Raw genomic sequence first — 17,810 nt, forward strand, 5'->3', positions numbered from 1 at the left:
GCTGCTAGTTTGCTGCAGAGTTAGTATACTGCAGGGATAGTAGGCTGCAGAGTTAGTATACTGCAGGGATAATATGCTGCAGCATTAGTATACTCCAGGGTTAATAAACTGTAGGGTTAGTATGCTGTAGGATTAGTATGCTGTAGGGTTAGTCTACTGTAGGGATTGGGGGTTGTATTGTTTAATATACTTTAAGTTTACTATTCTGCAGAGACAGGGTGCTTTTCGGGTGAGGATCCACGTCGGGGTTAGAGAGACATTGGTGAGCTAGTGTTCTGGTATTTCAAAAAGCAATTTATTTGTCGCAGGAGCCCCACTGTGATGCATGAAATCAAATGATATTTAAGGGCAGTCTGTAGTTTATTGCGTGCGTCAGGGAGCGGAGCAGTCAATAAAACAGGCAGCTCTCCCACGCTGACGAAGAGGGGGGTGTTCACCGACTAAGCTAATGGCTTCGGTTCTGCTGCTGGGAGCTGATCACTGAAGCTGGGCTGCTACTAACACACCCGAGGGGTATCGCCTGAGGCCTGGGACAGACCTCCTACGCCACAGCATGAGCTAGCGGTAGGTGCTAACAACAATCTAGCCCGTATGCTAACACAATTTAGCCTGCGCACCAACCTAATCTAGCCTGGGCGCTAACACAATCTAGCCGGTGTGCTAACATCAGTGACCATCATCGTACAGATCACGTTAGCGTGTTGTGCATGTGCATGGAAGGGCTGTCACCCCAGCGGTGTGTGCTCTGTCTGCTCCCCCACATCAGGTGACTGCCGGGCCGCTTGTCTGCAGGGCAGGTGAAGCCGGTGGGACAGGGAAGAGACAAGGCAGTTTTCTGTCTGGTTTGCACGTTTGCTTCGTGCTGACCGGTGTGACAGAGCGCCCTCCAGGACCTGACCACCCCTCCCTCCCTCCGTCCCCCCTCTCCATGGATCCACAGGGGAGGGCTCATCAGTCTTGCTCAGCCAGGAGACAAGGACCCAGAGACTTTACCTGCACTGGCCTCAGCATTCTGACACTTTGGTCTGCTTGGGAAGGTCCCTACAAACAGACCGTCCAGAAAACGGTACGGTGCGCCCGATCCGCACAAGGTCAAGTCCTTGGCCCCACATGGAGACGTAGAGAGGCTCAAATCAAGCCTGCAGCTCCGAGGAAGAAGGAGATCGATGGAGGAGAAGGAAGACCAAGAACAAGAAAAGAAAGCGTGTGTGTGTGTGTGTGTGTGAGGGGGGGGGGGGTGAAGAGGATGATAAGGAGGGGGGAAAGGAGCAAAAGAACCCAAACAGGCAACGATTGCTATTGATTGGTCCCAGTGTAGGCTGTGTTTTCTTAGTGACCTGTTCTCACAGAGCATGGATCACCAACGACCTCGCGACCGCGAGCGCATGGAGATGACCTCTAGTCTGAGAGCGACAGCAGCCTGGTTCTGCAGCCAGGAAAAACACTTTTCTCTCCCTCCCCACCCCCCCCCCCCCCCCCCCCCCCCGAGTACTATCTCTTCCTAACCACCTCTCTGTCTCTCCGCCTCTGTCTCTATCACTCCATCTTTCTCTCTCTATCTCCCTCCCTCCCTCCTCCATCCCTCAGCTAATCAATGCTAGGTATCAGTTTTAGAGTGGGGCTGTGAGGGTGCGGGAGGGAGGGAGGGGCAGGGCTGAGCGAGCAGCTGACTGATTGGTTGTGGACGGTGTTCTGGCAGGCGGGTGGAGAAGACGGAGGGCCTGGATAACAAGCTCCCGGGGGGCTTGGCTGGAGCTTCTGTCATTCAGGTGATCAAACAGCCAGGAGATCATGCTTTATCTCAACTCCATAACTCCGCTCCGTCTGGAAGTCTCCCGTCCACCCCGGCCGGACCCGCCCCTCCCTGCCACACCGCCTTCTGTCTGCACTGCCTCTTCGAGCCTCACTGGAGAGAGAGAGAGAGAGAGAGAGAGAGAGAGAGAGAGAGAGAGAGAGAGAGAGAGAGAGAGAGAGAGGGAGGGAGGGAGGGAGGGAGGGAGGGAGGGAGGGAGGGAGGGAGGGAGAGAGAGAGCTCAAAGACAGGAAAACAACACAGGGAGAATCTTTAACTTCTAACTTCCAAGACCACACATGAGAAAGTTATTCTGCCCTTCATGACAAGAGAGAGAGAGGGAGAGAGAGAGAGAGAGAGAGAGAGAGAGAGAGAGAGAGAGAGAGAGAGAGAGGGAGGGAGGGAGGGAGGGAGGGGAGGGGAGGGAGAGAAGGAGGGAGGGGAGAGAAGGAGAGGGAGGGAGGGAGAGAGAGAGAGAGAGAGAGAGAGAGAGAGAGAGAGAGTGCTCAAAGACAGGAAAACAACACAGGGAGAATCTTTAACTTCTAACTTCCAAGACCACACATGAGAAAGTTATTCTGCCCTTCATGACAAGAGAGAGAGAGAGAGAGAGAGAGAGGAGAGAGAGAGAGAGAGAGAGAGAGAGAGAGAGAGAGGAAAGAGAGAGAGAGAGAGAGAGAGAGAGAGTGGGAGAGAGAGGGGGAGAGTGGGAGAGAGAGAGAACGGGGGCCGTGATGTTACCCCGCATGACAGGTGAGCTGATTTCCTGTGATGGTGTGTTCACATCCTGTTCTCATCACATCAGCGTCTCCTTCACCTGAGCCCTATCACCTGACCCGGCCCACCGCGGCGCGCCGGCTGGCCCCAGCTGTGTTCAGGGTGTCACTCCGCATCACCCACCCAGGCAGAGCACACGAGCACATGAACTCCGGCTCACTGAGCTGGAGGTTCACATCCTCTCTCTATCTCTCTCGCCCTGGCATCCACTCCAGACCTTTTGCTCCGCGAATCCTTCCTCTTCCTTTATTCTCTTCTGGTCTCCTCCTTTCGCACAACACTCCTCTTTGGCGCCTCTCCTCATTTTCTTTTCTCCTTTTCCTCTTCCTCCCTTTACCTCTACCCCCCCCCCTTCTCTTCCCTTTGTCCTCAACCACCCCCCCCACCCCCCCTCCCCTCTTTCAGCGGTTTCCAGGAAGGGCCCCTCATTCTAGCAGGAGAAATAAAGAGAGCTCCTTTATTATCGCCCGCCGCCATCTGTGGAAGCCTCTCCCCTCTCACTACAACACAATCAATAGCGCAGCTAGCCCGCTCCCGCCTAGCCGGTCTCCCCGTCCGCAGCTCCCTCCCGTTCCGCACAAGCAATCACCAGACATGGAGATTCTCGCACTCTTAACCCTTGTGCTGCCTTCGGGTCACATGACCCAAAGGTTCATAACGAACCATCGTTGTGTTTACCCAATTTTACCCAATACAAAAACAAATAAAAATAATTTTCTTTTAACCTTCGCAATGTGGGGGGTCTGAGACAGCCCAACGGTTAAAAGAAAATGCTTCACTTTGTTTTTGTATGAGGTAAATTTGTCGCAATACGACGGTGGGTCACAATGACTGATGGGTCAGAATGACCCGAAGATAACACAAGGGTTAACTCCTGGCTTCTCCCTTAGCGGTCCTCACGTTCAGACCAACTGCTTTTTTGTTCTTTTGTTTTGGAGAAGAAGAAAAAAGATGATGCTGAGGACCCAGAGAGTCTCAACAGCCTGGCAAGATTCACATACCTGGGCTCAAGAGACAGTCCTCACACACACACACATATAGTCACTAACACACGTACACAAACCCACACAAACTCCCAGCAGCCACATGCACACACGCATACAAAGGCTGAATGCATTAAGCCAACCGCCGCTCAATAGAAGTATTGATCTTTCTCACAGGCTTATGTTCTTGAGGGAATTGATGAGCATCATTTCAGCAGAGAAGTAAACCTTGATGATTGTGATTGGGAGATATTATTATTGATTTTTTTTAGACCTTATTCCGTTGTGTGCTAAATAAAGGATTGTTTCATTGGAGCTCACGCCTAGTCCTGATCCAGGCCTGACTGATCGGCCTCCCTCTGGCCCCACTGTCGTGGCCTTCCTCTGTTCGGCACACACACACCCACACACACACCCACACACGGCCTTCCTGGATCAGCATGCACACACTCAGTTATGGCCTTCCTTTCATTTGCACACACAGACTTTCATACACACACGCACACACACTGCTCTGGCCTTCATCTGGAAGTGAAGTGCGCAAACTGCATCAGGCCCCGGGGAGGTGTACATTTAGCAAAGTTTCACAAGTTTAAAACACAAAGCATGGATACAATCACAGAGCCTCTCATTTCAGAATTTGATCAATACTACTACTGTTCATGTCCCTGAAAGGTCAGCAGCACAACATTAAATGAAATATAAAAGAAAGAAAAAACATGTTGCTTGGGCAACACACTTGCAAACGGAAACATATTTGTTGCAAACACACCATTGCTGGACAAGTTCTGTCACTCAAAGCCTCACAAAATGTCTTTCATCTGCTAGTCTTCAGCCAGCTGGAACTTAGGTGTATGTGACACGTCAGTGTGTGTGTGTGTGTGGTTGTCACGCTGCTGTTAAGCTGGTTCCTGAGGACAGCAACTGTAACTTCTTTTGGAGAGACTTCCCACGCCAGGCTAAAGATATCCGCTAAACCATGATGACTTTTAGGGCACCGAGGATGCTGCTCTGCAACGGTGTCTGTCAGGAACGTGAGGAAAACACACCAACACTCCCAGGGCCTCGTTTTACTGCAGCTAATTTGGTCCTAAAGGAATATGAGTCTGCCACGGCTCACATTAAGTCTGCTGTGGAATCATTACATTGACTTCCTAAATTATCTTTTCATGACTTCCCTCAGAGGGAAGATGATTTGATGTTAACCACACAAACATGCTTAACGCGACTCCTGTGGTCCTTTTTCCCTCTCTTTGCTGTTTTCATTTAGGCTCTGTAATGTATATTGAAAACCCGCGTTCGGCAAACAACATGCCTGTCTAGGTCTCCTGGGGTCCACCACACATCATGTGGACTTACTGTTAGATTTCCTCAGAGGACAAAGTCCATTACTCTGTTGTTGAGGACTGAGTTATGTTGAAGCGGTAACATTCCAAGTTGCCAGTATAGTGTTAGTAGTGTACATAGAGATGTATATTTATGTGTTAGTAGTGTACATACAGATGTATATTTATGTGTTAGTAGTGTACATACAGATGTATATTTATGTGTTAGTAGTGTACATGCAGATGTATATTTATGTGTTAATAGGGTACATACATATGTAAGAAAGCAGTCTGGCTGTAATCGGGGCTGAGAGATGACCTAGCCGTGTACAGAAAAGGAGGAGGAGCAATGCACGGGGGGGGGGGGGGGGGGGGTAAATTACAAGAACTGTGTGTAGAGAGGAGGGCAAGTGCATGGCCTTGCAGACATTACTGTCAGGGGGTCTGACAGCGTAGCAATGGTGCCATCTGGTGGACAGTGTGATCATCACATGCCCTACTCTAAACAGCAGAAACAACAAGCCTCATGTTGATCAAATACCATTTTATTCAACAAGGCTCCCTGACTGTGAAAACAAGAGATAAAACAAAACAAGGAGTTTTGATACACTAGTAAATGAGCGATCATTAAATTGTAAAACTATTTAGTTTGCATCCAAAGGCAATATGCGTCATCCTTAAATTTAAGAGTATGATTCTAGAAAGTCTTCCGGGTCTCTGGAGGCCCGGGCCTTGGACCAGGAGACACGTCAGGATTGCGTAGTGGCTTGTGGGTTAGACCAGAGGGAGGCTCCAGTCTGTTACACAGCTGGGAGTCTGGTGAGCCTCAGTCACACGCAGGCAAACACACAAATACATAACCAACACTCAGACAAATGCATCCACAACGCACAGACAAATAACATCAACAGAACAGACAGACAACTCATTGAGAAGTCCTGTTTATCTGGCTGAGCAGCAAGACTATCCTCTGGGGAACAGCGGCACTTTGGAAAGATTGTTGGCTGTGTGTTTGTCCCGTAGCACCATGATAGAAAACGAGAGGAGGAGTGGTGTGGGGGGGGGTGACTGGTCAGACAGCCTGTCTGCACAGTGAAAGATGGCTTCTTGCTCACTTCAGACAGAAGCGGCGTCAATCCCTGGAATCCTCCCAAGCCCCGCCTTCTGCCCTCCTCCGACCAATGGGATCACGGCTGATGGGAGGATCGTCATTGGAGGCCAGGTAGGCAAGAGTTTTTTATTTAATTTTTTTTTACAGTGTAAGCGGGCATCACCAGCCAAACATGTACTCCATGGCTTTGGAGACGAAGCTGTCGTCCTTGCGGGGGGTCTGTCGGTCGGCTACCACCTGGAAGCACAACAGCAGTCACGCATAGGGTCAGGGCTGGGGTCAGGGCTGGGGTCAGGGAATGGAGGTGAGGGGTGCAAAGGTCATGGCTACCTGGTAGTCGCTGCTGGAGGCCTTGTAGGCAGCACTGAGGGGTCTCATGGTGGAACGGGGGGTGGAGATGGGCGTGGAGGGGAGGGTGTGGCCAGGGGTGGCTCCGCCTCTTAAGGCAGGAGAGAACACTGAGCTGGAACCGGACCCTCGGTCCGAACTCTCCATCACACTCTGAAACACACACAACCACACACGATGAGCTGCTTGTTCTGGATGCTTCCGTGTTGGCTGACCATCTGACGCCAACCGCGCTCACCTTATCGATGCAGGCTTTGACGCCGATCATTATGGCCTCTCCGTAGATCTTGCCGTCTTTACTGAGGGCTTTCCTGGCCTGCAGCTTGGACTGGTACTGGATGTGCATCCAGTTCCCCGTGTTTGACATCTGGACAAGGAGCCACACTCTCAGTTAGAGGCTGGGGGAGGGGGGACGGCAAGAGGAAACCTAAAGGGTGTGATGGGATGGTGGTGGAGGGGAGTGTTGGAAGGGGGTGGGTGGGGTGGTGGTGTTGAAAGGGGGGTGGTGGCGTGGGATGGTGGTCGAGGGAGGGGGGGGTTGAAGGGATGGTGGGGGTGAAGGGAGGGTGGCAGTGAAGGGGGGTGGAGGTGAAGGGTGGGTGGAGGTGAAGGGTGGGTGGAGGTGAAGGGAGGGTTAGCTCACCACGTGTTTGAGGATGTTCCCGTACTGAGCAAACTGCAGGAGGATGTAGGAGGCCGAGGCAGGCGGGAAGCTGGAAAGAAAACAACAATCAGCTAACACTGGATGTACATGTGAGGCCATGGTGTGGCTTGGTGTTGTGTTGCCTGGGCTTGGTGCTGTGTGGCCTGGGCTTGGTGCTGTGTGGCCTGGGCTTGGTGCTGTGTGGCCTGGGCTTGGTGCTGTGTGGCCTGGGCTTGGTGCTGTGTGGCCTGGGCTTGGTGTTGTGGGGTGTTGAGGGAGTCAGGTGGCTGAGCGGTTAGGGAATCGGGCTAGTAATCGGAAGGTTGCCGGTTCGATTCCCCGCTAGGCCAATGATGTTGTGTCCTTGGGCAAGGCACTTCACCCTACTTGCCTCGGGGGAATGTCCCTGTACTTACTGTAAGTCGCTCTGGATAAGAGCGTCTGCTAAATGACTAAATGTAAATGTTGTGTGGCCTGGGCTTGGTGCTGTGTGGCCTGGGCTTGGTGCTGTGTGGCCTGGGCTTGGTGCTGTGTGGCCTGGGCTTGGTGCTGTGTGGCCTGGGCTTGGTGTTGTGGTGTCCCTGCCAGGGTCTCACCCGAACACCGTGACCCAGGTGTCGTCCAGGGTGTCGTCTGAGGAGAGGGCGTCTCCTTGGGTGAAGAAGGGGTCCACCTGGGCTGGAGACTTCAGCTGCTGGGCCACACTGGTGCCACCCAGCAGACTGGAGCCTGGAGTAGGTGCTGTGGTTAGCATAGATGGACCGCACACACACCATCACTAATCACTCATAATAACAACAAATAGCAGTTACCTGTTCCTGGAGTAGCAGCCATAAAGCCAGACATGGGGGTCTGAACAAAGGTGAAGGGCTGACGGGAGAGAACCACAGCAAGTTAGCCATGACTGTGACGCTTTATGTTGACACATTAAAATTATTATTATGCAACGGATATGCTAACGGATAATTAAACCGTTTGCCACTATTCGTGGAGGCTTACCTGCTTGTGCGCAGACATTGGAGACATGCCGACACCTGGGCTCGCCAGGTCGTCGTAGATGCTCCGCACCGGCGGGGCGCCACTCTTGTCTTTGGGTGTGGGGACCACAGGCTGGGGAGGTGAGCCACCTGACAAGTACGGACATCTTAATCCCCATAACTGTGACACGTGAGTTAGCTACCTTACATCGCTAATAAAGCAAACGAATTGGTACATAGTTACATACTAAGTAGCTAGATAATACTTAAGATTGTTTAGGACGCATCGCAACAGATTGTTAGCTAGAGAGCTTTGTAGCTAACTTTACCGAAATGTAAAGGCGATCTCATGTCCATGATGCCACCACCGGAGACACCAAATGTCCGCGGCTGAGGGGTTACTGGAGCGGGCAGGTCCCCCATCAAGAACCCCGGAAGAAACTGGGCCCCCGTTCCGGACTTTGGAGACGTGGGCGAGCCCAGAGACATTGGTTCTGTGTCCAAATGATAAGACTCAAATTGAGAATGCCGCTGTCAGCTGACCAGAAGTTAGCTCGCTAGCGGCTATTTGAAAGTTAGCCAGTTAGCTCATTAACTTGGCATAGAACGATCAGAGACAGTTGCACAAATAGACAGCTAGAGCTAGATAATATTACAATTATTACTTGTAGTGCTAACAGTAAATCGAGCACAGAAGTTGTGCTAGTTAATATTAGTTAAGTAGACATTGACGTAGGCTACGGTCTTTCTTACAGTTGTGCTAGCTAATTAGGTTGGTCTGGGCTAACAGCTATTCCAGCAAGCTAGCTAACTGCAATCATTCACTAGCAGGCACATGATGATGGTAAACGATCAATGGGTATTGTTTTAACAATATCTAGACTGTCTGAACATTGAAGTACTGTTATACGAACCTTGAAATTCCATTTTTCACTGGTGTTTCCTAGCTGACTAGGCAACGACGGTCATCCAGCCGAGACAAACAGCAAGGGAGCAAACACCCCCGGCAGCTCCGTTACCAAGCTCGTTAACCGAGCTAACTAGCTAAAAGTCTTTAGCAATCGGTCAGAACTCGCGCTTAGGAGAGTTGGCCGGGGTTGCCAGATTTGAAAAACCCTTGGCCGGGGTTGCCTGATTTTAAAACCCTTGGCCAAGGTTGCCAGAATTGATAAACCCTCGGCTAGAGACTGCGCAATTGCCATCCAATCGGAGAGCAAATAGTCCATTGCCAACCAGTCAGGGTGGAGTGCGAAGGCGACAGGCTTCAGTGTTAAGTCGCACTGTTAAGGTTAGTTACTTATAAGCTTTTTACATTTTTCAAGAAAATATTGATATAGAAATAATTGATTAGATCCATTGCCGTTATCAGCTACAGTAGCTAGCTAACTGTCCGTATTAGGTAGATCTGGGTATGATATCTTAGTAAGGTAGCGTGCTAGCACGACCAGAACTTTCTATTTTCTCTACAGGAATGTAGGTTGCCAGCTAGCTTGTATGCTAACATCATGCCGGCTTTCTTGCTTTATGACTTCTCTGCAAGCTAGTTAAGATGTCTCCCGAGCCCTTTTCTACACAGTCTACAATTTCGAGTGGATGATGATACTATTTTGATGTGGATGAAGTTGAAACGCAGCTACCATTAAAGACATAGTAATCTATCTATCTGGCTATCTATCTGTATCTCTTTGTTATCGGCTAGATATTGATATCTTTAATAGCTAGCCAGGGTCTCAATATTTTCCCATCTATGCAAGTTCAGGTCTTCAGCTGCATTCCTTCTCAACCAGTTATGCTTCTCTTCAGGGCTATAAGTCGAGTCAGTCGTTGTTGGCAACAGGACAGAATTTCCTTAACTGGTAGTGACGGTTGTTACAGACACGATTCTCACAAAACTGGATGCTGTCGTGTCACTTCTAACATCCATACAGTCACTGACACGTTGCGTACCAGGATGAGGTCTGAGTGAAGATCAAAACCCCAGCACTGAAACTCAGCTCATCACCACCACTACCCGGAGACCTCTGGAGCCCTCTAACAGCGTGACGATGAGTCCTGCCTCAGCCAGCTGTGCCCCAGCCTGCATGACTCGGCTGTGTCTGCTGCTCCTAGCCTGCTTGCTGCTTCCCGTCAGCTGTGACGAGGATTACTACAAGCTCCTGGGGGTCCAAAGAGAGGCCAGCACCAGGGAGATCAGACAGGCCTTCAAGAAGCTGGCACTCACAACACACCCGGACAAGAACCCTGTGAGTACTTGGTAGCATGCTGTGCTCTTTTATTGCACTAGAACCACAGCTGCAGCAGCAGTGACATCGCATTGTATTCGTGCGACCTCGTCATTCATCTCTCCACACCAGAGTCCCGATTTAAGTCCCCCCCTATCTCATCCCTCCCACCTGTCCTCCTCAGAATGACCAGACGGCCCACGATAAGTTCCTGAAGATCAACCGGGCGTACGAGGTGCTGAAGGACGAGGACCTGAGGAAGAAGTACGACAAGTACGGCGAGAAGGGTCTGGACGAGCAGCAGGGCGGGCGTTACGAGAGCTGGAACTACTACAGATACGACTTCGGTATGGAAGAAACGCTGACGTTTGGGCTTTGTCGTCGCGCTTGTGCTGGATAGCAGTCTCTGTGCTGTGTGACTGACCGGGGTGTCTCTGTGCTGTGTTTTTCTGTGCCTCCCAGGGATCTATGACGACGACCTGGAGATCATCACTCTGGACAGAGGAGACTTTGGTGAGTAGCGAACCTGTCGCTGGAGCTTGCTGATCCGATCTGGCTTTGAAGGTGCAGTTTCCTGGTTTCCTTTGCTTGGTTAGCCTCGTTGTTTCCTTGTATGCTGTTCAAAGAGCCGTTTCCTTCGTGTGGTCGTGTTTGTGAGTCCTCTCGGCTTGTTTACAGATGCGGCGGTTAACTCCGGGGAGCTGTGGTTTGTCAACTTCTACTTCCCTCGCTGCTCCCACTGCCACGAGCTGGCCCCCACGGTAAACAGGTTCTCTCTCTTTTTTCACCCCCCCCTCTTTTTCTTTCTTTCTCTCTCTCTCTCTCTCTCTCTCTCTCTCTCTCTCTCTCTCTCTCTCTCTTTATCTCTCTCTCTCTCTTTATCTCTCTCTCTATCTCCCTCTTTCTGTCTATCTCCCTCCCTCTCTAACTCTATCTCTCCCTCCATCTCTCTATCGCCATCTCTCAATCTCTTGGATCTGCCATCGGTGAACTGAATGCAGTCAGGAGTAGTTGAGTTAAGTGTGATTTCTTGTGTTTGCAGTGGAGGGACTTTGCAAAGGAGATGGACGGCGTGATAAGGATCGGAGCGGTGAACTGTGGCGACAACGGCCGGCTGTGCCGCAGCAAAGGCGTCAGCAGCTACCCCAGCCTCTACGTCTTTAAAGCCGGCATGGTGAGGCCTCCTCTGTCGACACAGGCAGGAACACCGCCTTCATGATGTCTCTGCCTGTCTGCCTCTGTGTGTTCGTCATCTCTCTCTCTCTCTCTCTCTCTCTCTCTCTCTCTCTCTCTCTCTCTCTCTCTCTCTCTCTCTCTCTCTCTCTCTCTCTCTCTCTCTCTCTCTCTCTCTTATATATTTATATATATATATATATCTCTTTCTACATCTCTATACATTTATCTCTCTCTCTACATCTCTCTCTTTATCACTCTCTCTTAACATAGCGCTCTCTGCCTGTCAGTTTAACTTGCATCTCCGTGTTCTCCGCAGAACCCTGAAAAGTACCACGGGGACAGATCGAAGGAGAGCCTCACCAAGTTTGCCATGCAGTTTGTGAAGAGCAGAGTCACAGAGCTCTGGCAAGGTAAACAGGAGTTTCATCACATGGTGGGCATGGACAAACCCTGCCAACTGACTTTCCAGGCTGTATTGTAACAGAACATCATTGATTCAAATCCTGTGTGTTTCTCAACAGGGAACATCTTCAAGGAGATTGAGCAATCGTTTTTGTCAGGCATAGGCTGGCTTATCACCTTCTGTGCTGAGACTGGAGGTACTGATGGTGTGTGTGTGTGAGTGTGATGTGTGCGCGCGTGTCTTTCCCATTGTAATGATGAGAGCGTGTACCTTTTTTGCTCAAGGTGTCTGTTGTCTCTCGTCAGATTGCGTGGGATCACAGACCAGACAGAAGTTGGCGGGGATGCTGGTGAGTCTGGCCGTCCATCTGTCCTGCAGTTCGCCCTCGTCCAAGCCCACAGACAGACAGACTGACTGACTGACAGACAGACACGGGCCCTGCCGGCTTCTATCAGGCTTCACAGGCACAGGAGCTTAGGATCTCAATCCTCTGTGTGTGTGTGTGCCTGTGTGCGTGTTCTCTGCAGGAGGGCCTGGTGAACGTGGGCTGGATGGACTGCACCACCCAGGCGGAGCTGTGTGACAGCTTTGAGGTGACGGGCAGCTCCACCGCATTCTTCCCCCCTGGCAGCACCCTGAAGGACAGGGCCAGCGTCCTGGTGAGGCCAGCCCCTGGCACACACACACACACACTGCCGTCCACCAGCTGTGATGCTTACACGTGTGTGTGTTTGTAGTTCCTTCAAAGTCTGGATGCCAGGGACATCTACAGTGAGGTGATCCAGCACCTGCCAGACTTGGAGACTCTGACCAAAGACAGCTTCAAGGTAACACACGACCACAACCTCAAGTCCGGTCCAGAAAAACCCTGGCTGGTTCAACCCAGCATGCTGGGGACAGCCTTGACGTCAAGCCAGCCTAATCTCCCTCCTATCTGTCTCCTTCACACCAAACGGGCCTTCTACGCCCCTGGTATCCCCATAGTAACATATCATATCCCTTCAGAATAGACCTGGTTGTTGGTCAGGCTGGGAGACGGTGTTTCTCAGGCTGTTGTAGTTCTCCAGCAGCCCCTGGTGACTGACTGTGTACTGCAGGTGAAGCTGGAGCGCCATCGCTGGCTGGTGAGCTTCTCCTTCGGTCAGAGGGGCCTGGCGTCCCATGAGTACAAGAAGCTCAAGACCCTGCTGAGAGACGACCACATACAGGTGTGCCTGTTTGTCTCTGTCTGTCTGGTGGTCAGCCCTGTCTCTGTCTGTCTGTGTCTGTCTGTCTGTCTGACCTTCACGTCTATCTGTCTGTCTGGTGGTCAGCCCTGTCTCTGTCTGTCTGTGTCTGTCTGACCTTCATGTCTGTCTGTCTGTCTGTCTGGTGGTCAGCCCTGTCTGTGTCTGTCTGACCTTCACGTCTGTCTGTCTGTCTGGTGGTCAGCCCTGTCTCTGTCTGTCTGACCGTCACCATTGTCTGTCTGTCTGTGATGGTTACGTCTGTATGTGATGGTTACTTCTGTCTGTCTGTCTGATGGTCAACTCTGTCTGTGCGATAGTCAGTCTGTCTCTGCGATAGTCAGTCTGTCTCTTAGTCTGGTAACCTGTCCTGTGTGTGTGTGTCCAGGTGGGCAGGGTGGACTGCTTGTCGGAGGCAGAGCTGTGTGGCTCTCTCTACATCCAGAAGCCTTGCATCGCCGTCTTCAAAGGCCTGGGCATCCACGACTTTGAGATCCACCACGGTCAGCCTCTCCTCCGTTTAAACGCTCATTTTTACAACGGACTGTCATGTAGTTCCGCCCGGAACCTTCCTAATCTTCAGGTAGTCATCCTTCCTGTGTGCCGTGTCACTTCCTGCCAGGGAGGGACGTCCTGTATAACATTGTGGCGTTTGCCAAGGAGAGCGTGAGGGCCCATGTGACCACCCTCAGGCCAGACACCTTCCCCCTCGATGTCAAGGAGCCCTGGTTGGTCGACTTCTTCGCTCCGGTGAGTTCCCCCGCCGCTGATTGGCTAGAGCAGCCCCTATATCCCACCCCCCTCATCCCTTGTTAAGACTTGAGATCATTTGTTCACTTAATAGTTTTTCTAACCAACAAATTAAGAGGGGAAGGGAATGTAGCTTGTTTAAGCCTCTTTATAAAATATATTTTTACAAGTCTAGTACAGATCCCAATAGCTCCCACCATATGATGTTACAGGGTTTCCCGCAGAACATTTGTTAGTTAAGGTGGTAGGGTGGGTTTTGCATTTTTTTTTTTTTTATGCGTTCTGCAGAGAAGGGAGACTGGCGTTGGTCACGGTTTGGAATGAAAAGGAGAAAACAGGACTGAGTAACACGGCGGATATCGCTCATAAAAAAAAATATATAATAATAAAAAGAAATATATAGGTCTATATATATATATTTGTTTTTTTTGATGACGACGTAGTTAAGGCGGCAGGCGTGTGTTGCTTAGGCGGCCGCCTTAGCTGCGAAGTGCTGCAGGAAACCCTTTGTTATACTGGTGTGTGTGTGTGTCTGTGTTTGAGCTTGTAAAATGTCCTCATTTTGTAGATATGATATGCTCTCCAGCTGTGTTTAATCTCTGACTGGTCTGTTAAACTAACAGCCATCCCAGAAGGTAAACACACCCCTGGATCCTGGATCCTGGTTATCAGTTATCAGGCATGATCCAGCAGGGAGTGCTCGGTAGATGGGGTTGGCTCTGACACGCTGGTGTGTGTGTGTGTGTGTGTGTGTGTGTGTGTGTGTGTGTGTGTGTGTGTGTGTGCGTGCGTGCGTGTAGTGGTGTCCTCCATGCAGAGCACTCCTCCCTGAGCTGAGGAAGGCCTCGGTGCAGCTGGTTGGTCAGCTGAAGTTTGGAACGTTGGACTGTACCATTCACGAGGAGCTGTGTAGCAGGGTAGGTACCACAGCTGGGCCGTACCATTCCCACCATTGCTGGGGGGGTGTAACGGGGTACAGCTCCACTCGCAGGTGCCATACCCGCGTGGTGACGTGTGTGTGTTCTCCAGTACAACGTCCAGTCCTACCCCACCACGGTGATCTTCAACAGGACCGGCATCCACGAGTACGAGGGGCAGCACTCTGCTGACGGCATCCTGGAGTTCATACAGGTAACACACACACACACACATCTGATAAACGCACACACACATCCTGGTGCAAACACACACACACACATCTGATAAACGCACACACACATCCTGGTGCAAACACGCACACACACACATACATCTGATATACGCACACACACACGTACATCTGATAAATGCAAACACACACTCCCCAACACACACACTAACACATGCATCTGATATATGCACACGCACATCCTGGTGCAAACACGCACACACAAGACCTATGATCTTTTGTAAAGCTCTCTTGGAAGTCGCTTTGGATAAAAGCGTCTGCTAAATGCATAAATGTAATGTACTGTACACACACACACATCTGATACACGCACACACACACCCTGATACAAACACACACACCCGAATGCAAACACACACACGCCCTGATGCAAACACCCCCCCCTATCCAGCTGTCCTCCAACGCGGTGGTGTGTGTTGTGACAGGACCTGGTGAACCCCAGCGTGGAGGTGCTGGACCAGGACAGCTTCTCCAGGCTGGTGAGGAGGAGGCCGGAGGGGGAGACCTGGATGCTGGACTTCTACGCCCCGTGGTGTGGGCCCTGCCAGGCCCTGCTGCCAGAGTGGAGGAGGATGGCACGGGTAGGAACACACACACACACAAATATACACGTATATCCTTGCACGCCTGTACATCTCCACACACACATCCTCACACACACACCGCCCCCTAACCACCAGGCTAGTCCACTGAGGCCCACGTCCACCCCCTCACCTCCATTCTAGTCCCTCACTGTGTGTGTTTGTGTGTGTGTAGATGCTCAGCGGCGTGATCCGTGTCGGGTCAGTGGACTGTCAGAAGCACCAGTCGTTCTGTCAGAACCAGGGGGTGCGAGCGTACCCAGAGATCCGCCTGTACCCCCAGAACGCGCAGAGACCAGACCACTTCCAGTACGTGCAGCCTAGCCTGGTACTGTAGTACACTCTCACAGCCATGGAGTACACTGACCGTGTGTTTGTGTGTGTACAGGGGCTACAGTGGCTGGCACAGGGATTCCCACTCTCTCAAGGTGTGGGCTCTGGGGTAAGAAGTCTCTTCCAGTTCTAACAAGGCAGTGCTCTGGTAAACAACCTCTGATATCATAAATCAAGAATCATGACTATTATTCAGTTTTGTGTGTGTGTGTGTCAGGTCTCTCCCCAGGGCATCGGTGGACCTGGGTCCGGAGGGCTTTAGGACCCATGTGCTGGGGGGGCAGGACCACTGGGTGGTGGACTTCTATGCTCCCTGGTGCGGGCCTTGCCAGCACTTTTCTCCTGAGTTTGAGGTTCTTGCCCGGGTAAGTTGGTCGCTAGTCCTGCGGGCTCCTACACTGTCCAAGATGGTTCTGTTGCCTTACTGTGTGTGTGTGTGTGTGTGTGTGTGTGTGTGTGTGTGTGTGTGTGTGTGTGTGTGTGTGTGTGTGTGTTTGTGTCAGATGGTGAAGGGCACTGTAAGAGCAGGGAAGGTGGACTGCCAGGCGCACTACCAGACATGCCAGAGCGCTGGCATCACCGCCTACCCCAGCGTCCGGTTCTACCCCCACCTGGGCACCAGGAGGGTAAGGGACCGCCTCCTGAGCAGAAACAAGCGGCCCCTCCACCCTGTCCTCCAGTCATGAAAGGGTTTGGGGCTGGTTGATTCGTGTCCGTCGGGGCTGGTAGATGGGCCAGTCTGACTAGCCTCTCCTGTGTCAACAGCACGACCAGGGAGGGGAGCACATCAACAGTCGAGACGCCGGCATCATCGCCGACATCCTCCGCCAGCGGCTGCAGCTGCTGTCGCCACGGTTACACGACCAGAGCAGCCTCAAGGTGAGCTGTCGCCATGGCCCCTCGCTTGACCCAATCAAAGCGCAGCACAGAGCATTGTCCGGCCTATTAGACTCACGAATGCACCGATCTGTGTTTCTATAGGATGAATTGTGAAAGGCGGAGACCTGATTGGACGACTCACCCGCCAAACCACAACCCACAGGCACATGCATTCTTCTTGATAATATAGGACTCCGAGAACGTAGGAGGTGCGAATTAGAAGACATCCGTCCAAAGACCTATACTACGAAGCAGGGTTTGGCGTTAGCAAACTCCAGGTTTAACCCTGGGTTTTCAGTGTCACGACGGTGGTTCACTTTTTACCGGGGTACATCACCATGGTAACTTAAATTGCACACTTAGCCTGCTTGGGATCTCGGTTTGAGATGGCAGATCAACACGTATAAATGCACCGCCTACTGACCAACCAGATCTCTTTGAAAATGGCGCCACCGTTCATAGAGGATCTCGGTGAATGGCGAGAGGGTCTCTTAGGAAGGCAAGAGTTTTGAAAAAGTGATCGACAAAACCCTTCAGATCTCCCTGGCGAGTGTCGACATGATGAACCATGAGGTTCATCTTTAGCAGCTTCTTAAGCCAAACGTTGCCAGTCTTCATCGCTTCATTTTCTTTCCCCTCTTAGCTGCGAGCAATTTCAAAGCCATTTCACTGTTCCATAGGCCTTTTAAATCCCGATAGCATCTTAAAAACAGACTGATTAAAGCACTAAAACCTCGTGCTTGTCGACCTTTTCAGATTTGAAAGGAAGCCTAGCATACTTGCCAATTTGAATTGAATTCAAATCTGAATTCAAAATGCTATCGTTTGAATGTTTTTATATTTGTTCTTTGCTTCCGAGACTTTAACACTGCAGGGGTTGCAGCTGAAAGAATAAAGCGAAAATTGTCTTGACACGCCATAATAATAGATCCTAGCAGCACATTAATTTAACGGAATACTCAATTGTAATTACAGTCAGATCTATTATAGTCGTGCCTTGCTGATGGGGCAATGATCTCGATAAGCCAATTAAATTATGCATTTACACAATCTGCAATTTTTTTGCCAGCTTTCCTCCTGCAGCCACTGTGCTGTTTTTAGCCGTGATTATAGTAA

General features: G+C 51.1%; 2 protein-coding genes across 2 annotated transcripts; one reads left to right on the forward strand and one right to left on the reverse strand.

The window, feature by feature from the left end:
- Positions 1-5,406: 5,406 nt before the first annotated feature.
- nup35 (nucleoporin 35) lies at positions 5,407-9,085 on the reverse strand. The gene is made up of 9 exons (XM_062457740.1): positions 8,871-9,085; positions 8,286-8,450; positions 7,979-8,106; positions 7,792-7,849; positions 7,576-7,708; positions 6,980-7,049; positions 6,575-6,703; positions 6,319-6,489; positions 5,407-6,225 (listed from the first exon to the last, which is right to left on the reverse strand). Exons 1-9 carry the CDS (start codon positions 8,881-8,883, stop codon positions 6,148-6,150), a joined length of 945 nt encoding a protein of 314 aa, XP_062313724.1. The 5' UTR covers positions 8,884-9,085; the 3' UTR covers positions 5,407-6,147.
- A 16-nt stretch (positions 9,086-9,101) lies between these two features.
- dnajc10 (DnaJ (Hsp40) homolog, subfamily C, member 10) lies at positions 9,102-17,810 on the forward strand. Its single transcript, XM_062457739.1, has 23 exons — positions 9,102-9,244; positions 9,885-10,199; positions 10,363-10,525; positions 10,641-10,691; positions 10,857-10,939; positions 11,221-11,352; positions 11,671-11,764; positions 11,876-11,953; positions 12,063-12,106; positions 12,285-12,416; positions 12,495-12,584; positions 12,855-12,965; positions 13,372-13,486; positions 13,606-13,733; positions 14,534-14,650; positions 14,763-14,864; positions 15,327-15,482; positions 15,658-15,791; positions 15,871-15,924; positions 16,033-16,180; positions 16,319-16,441; positions 16,581-16,694; positions 16,797-17,810. The coding sequence occupies exons 2-23, from the start codon at positions 10,002-10,004 to the stop codon at positions 16,806-16,808; spliced, it is 2,379 nt and encodes a 792-aa protein (XP_062313723.1). The 5' UTR covers positions 9,102-9,244; positions 9,885-10,001; the 3' UTR covers positions 16,809-17,810.

Source organism: Osmerus eperlanus, chromosome 3, assembly GCF_963692335.1.
Source record: "Osmerus eperlanus chromosome 3, fOsmEpe2.1, whole genome shotgun sequence".
Lineage (NCBI taxonomy): Eukaryota > Metazoa > Chordata > Actinopteri > Osmeriformes > Osmeridae > Osmerus > Osmerus eperlanus.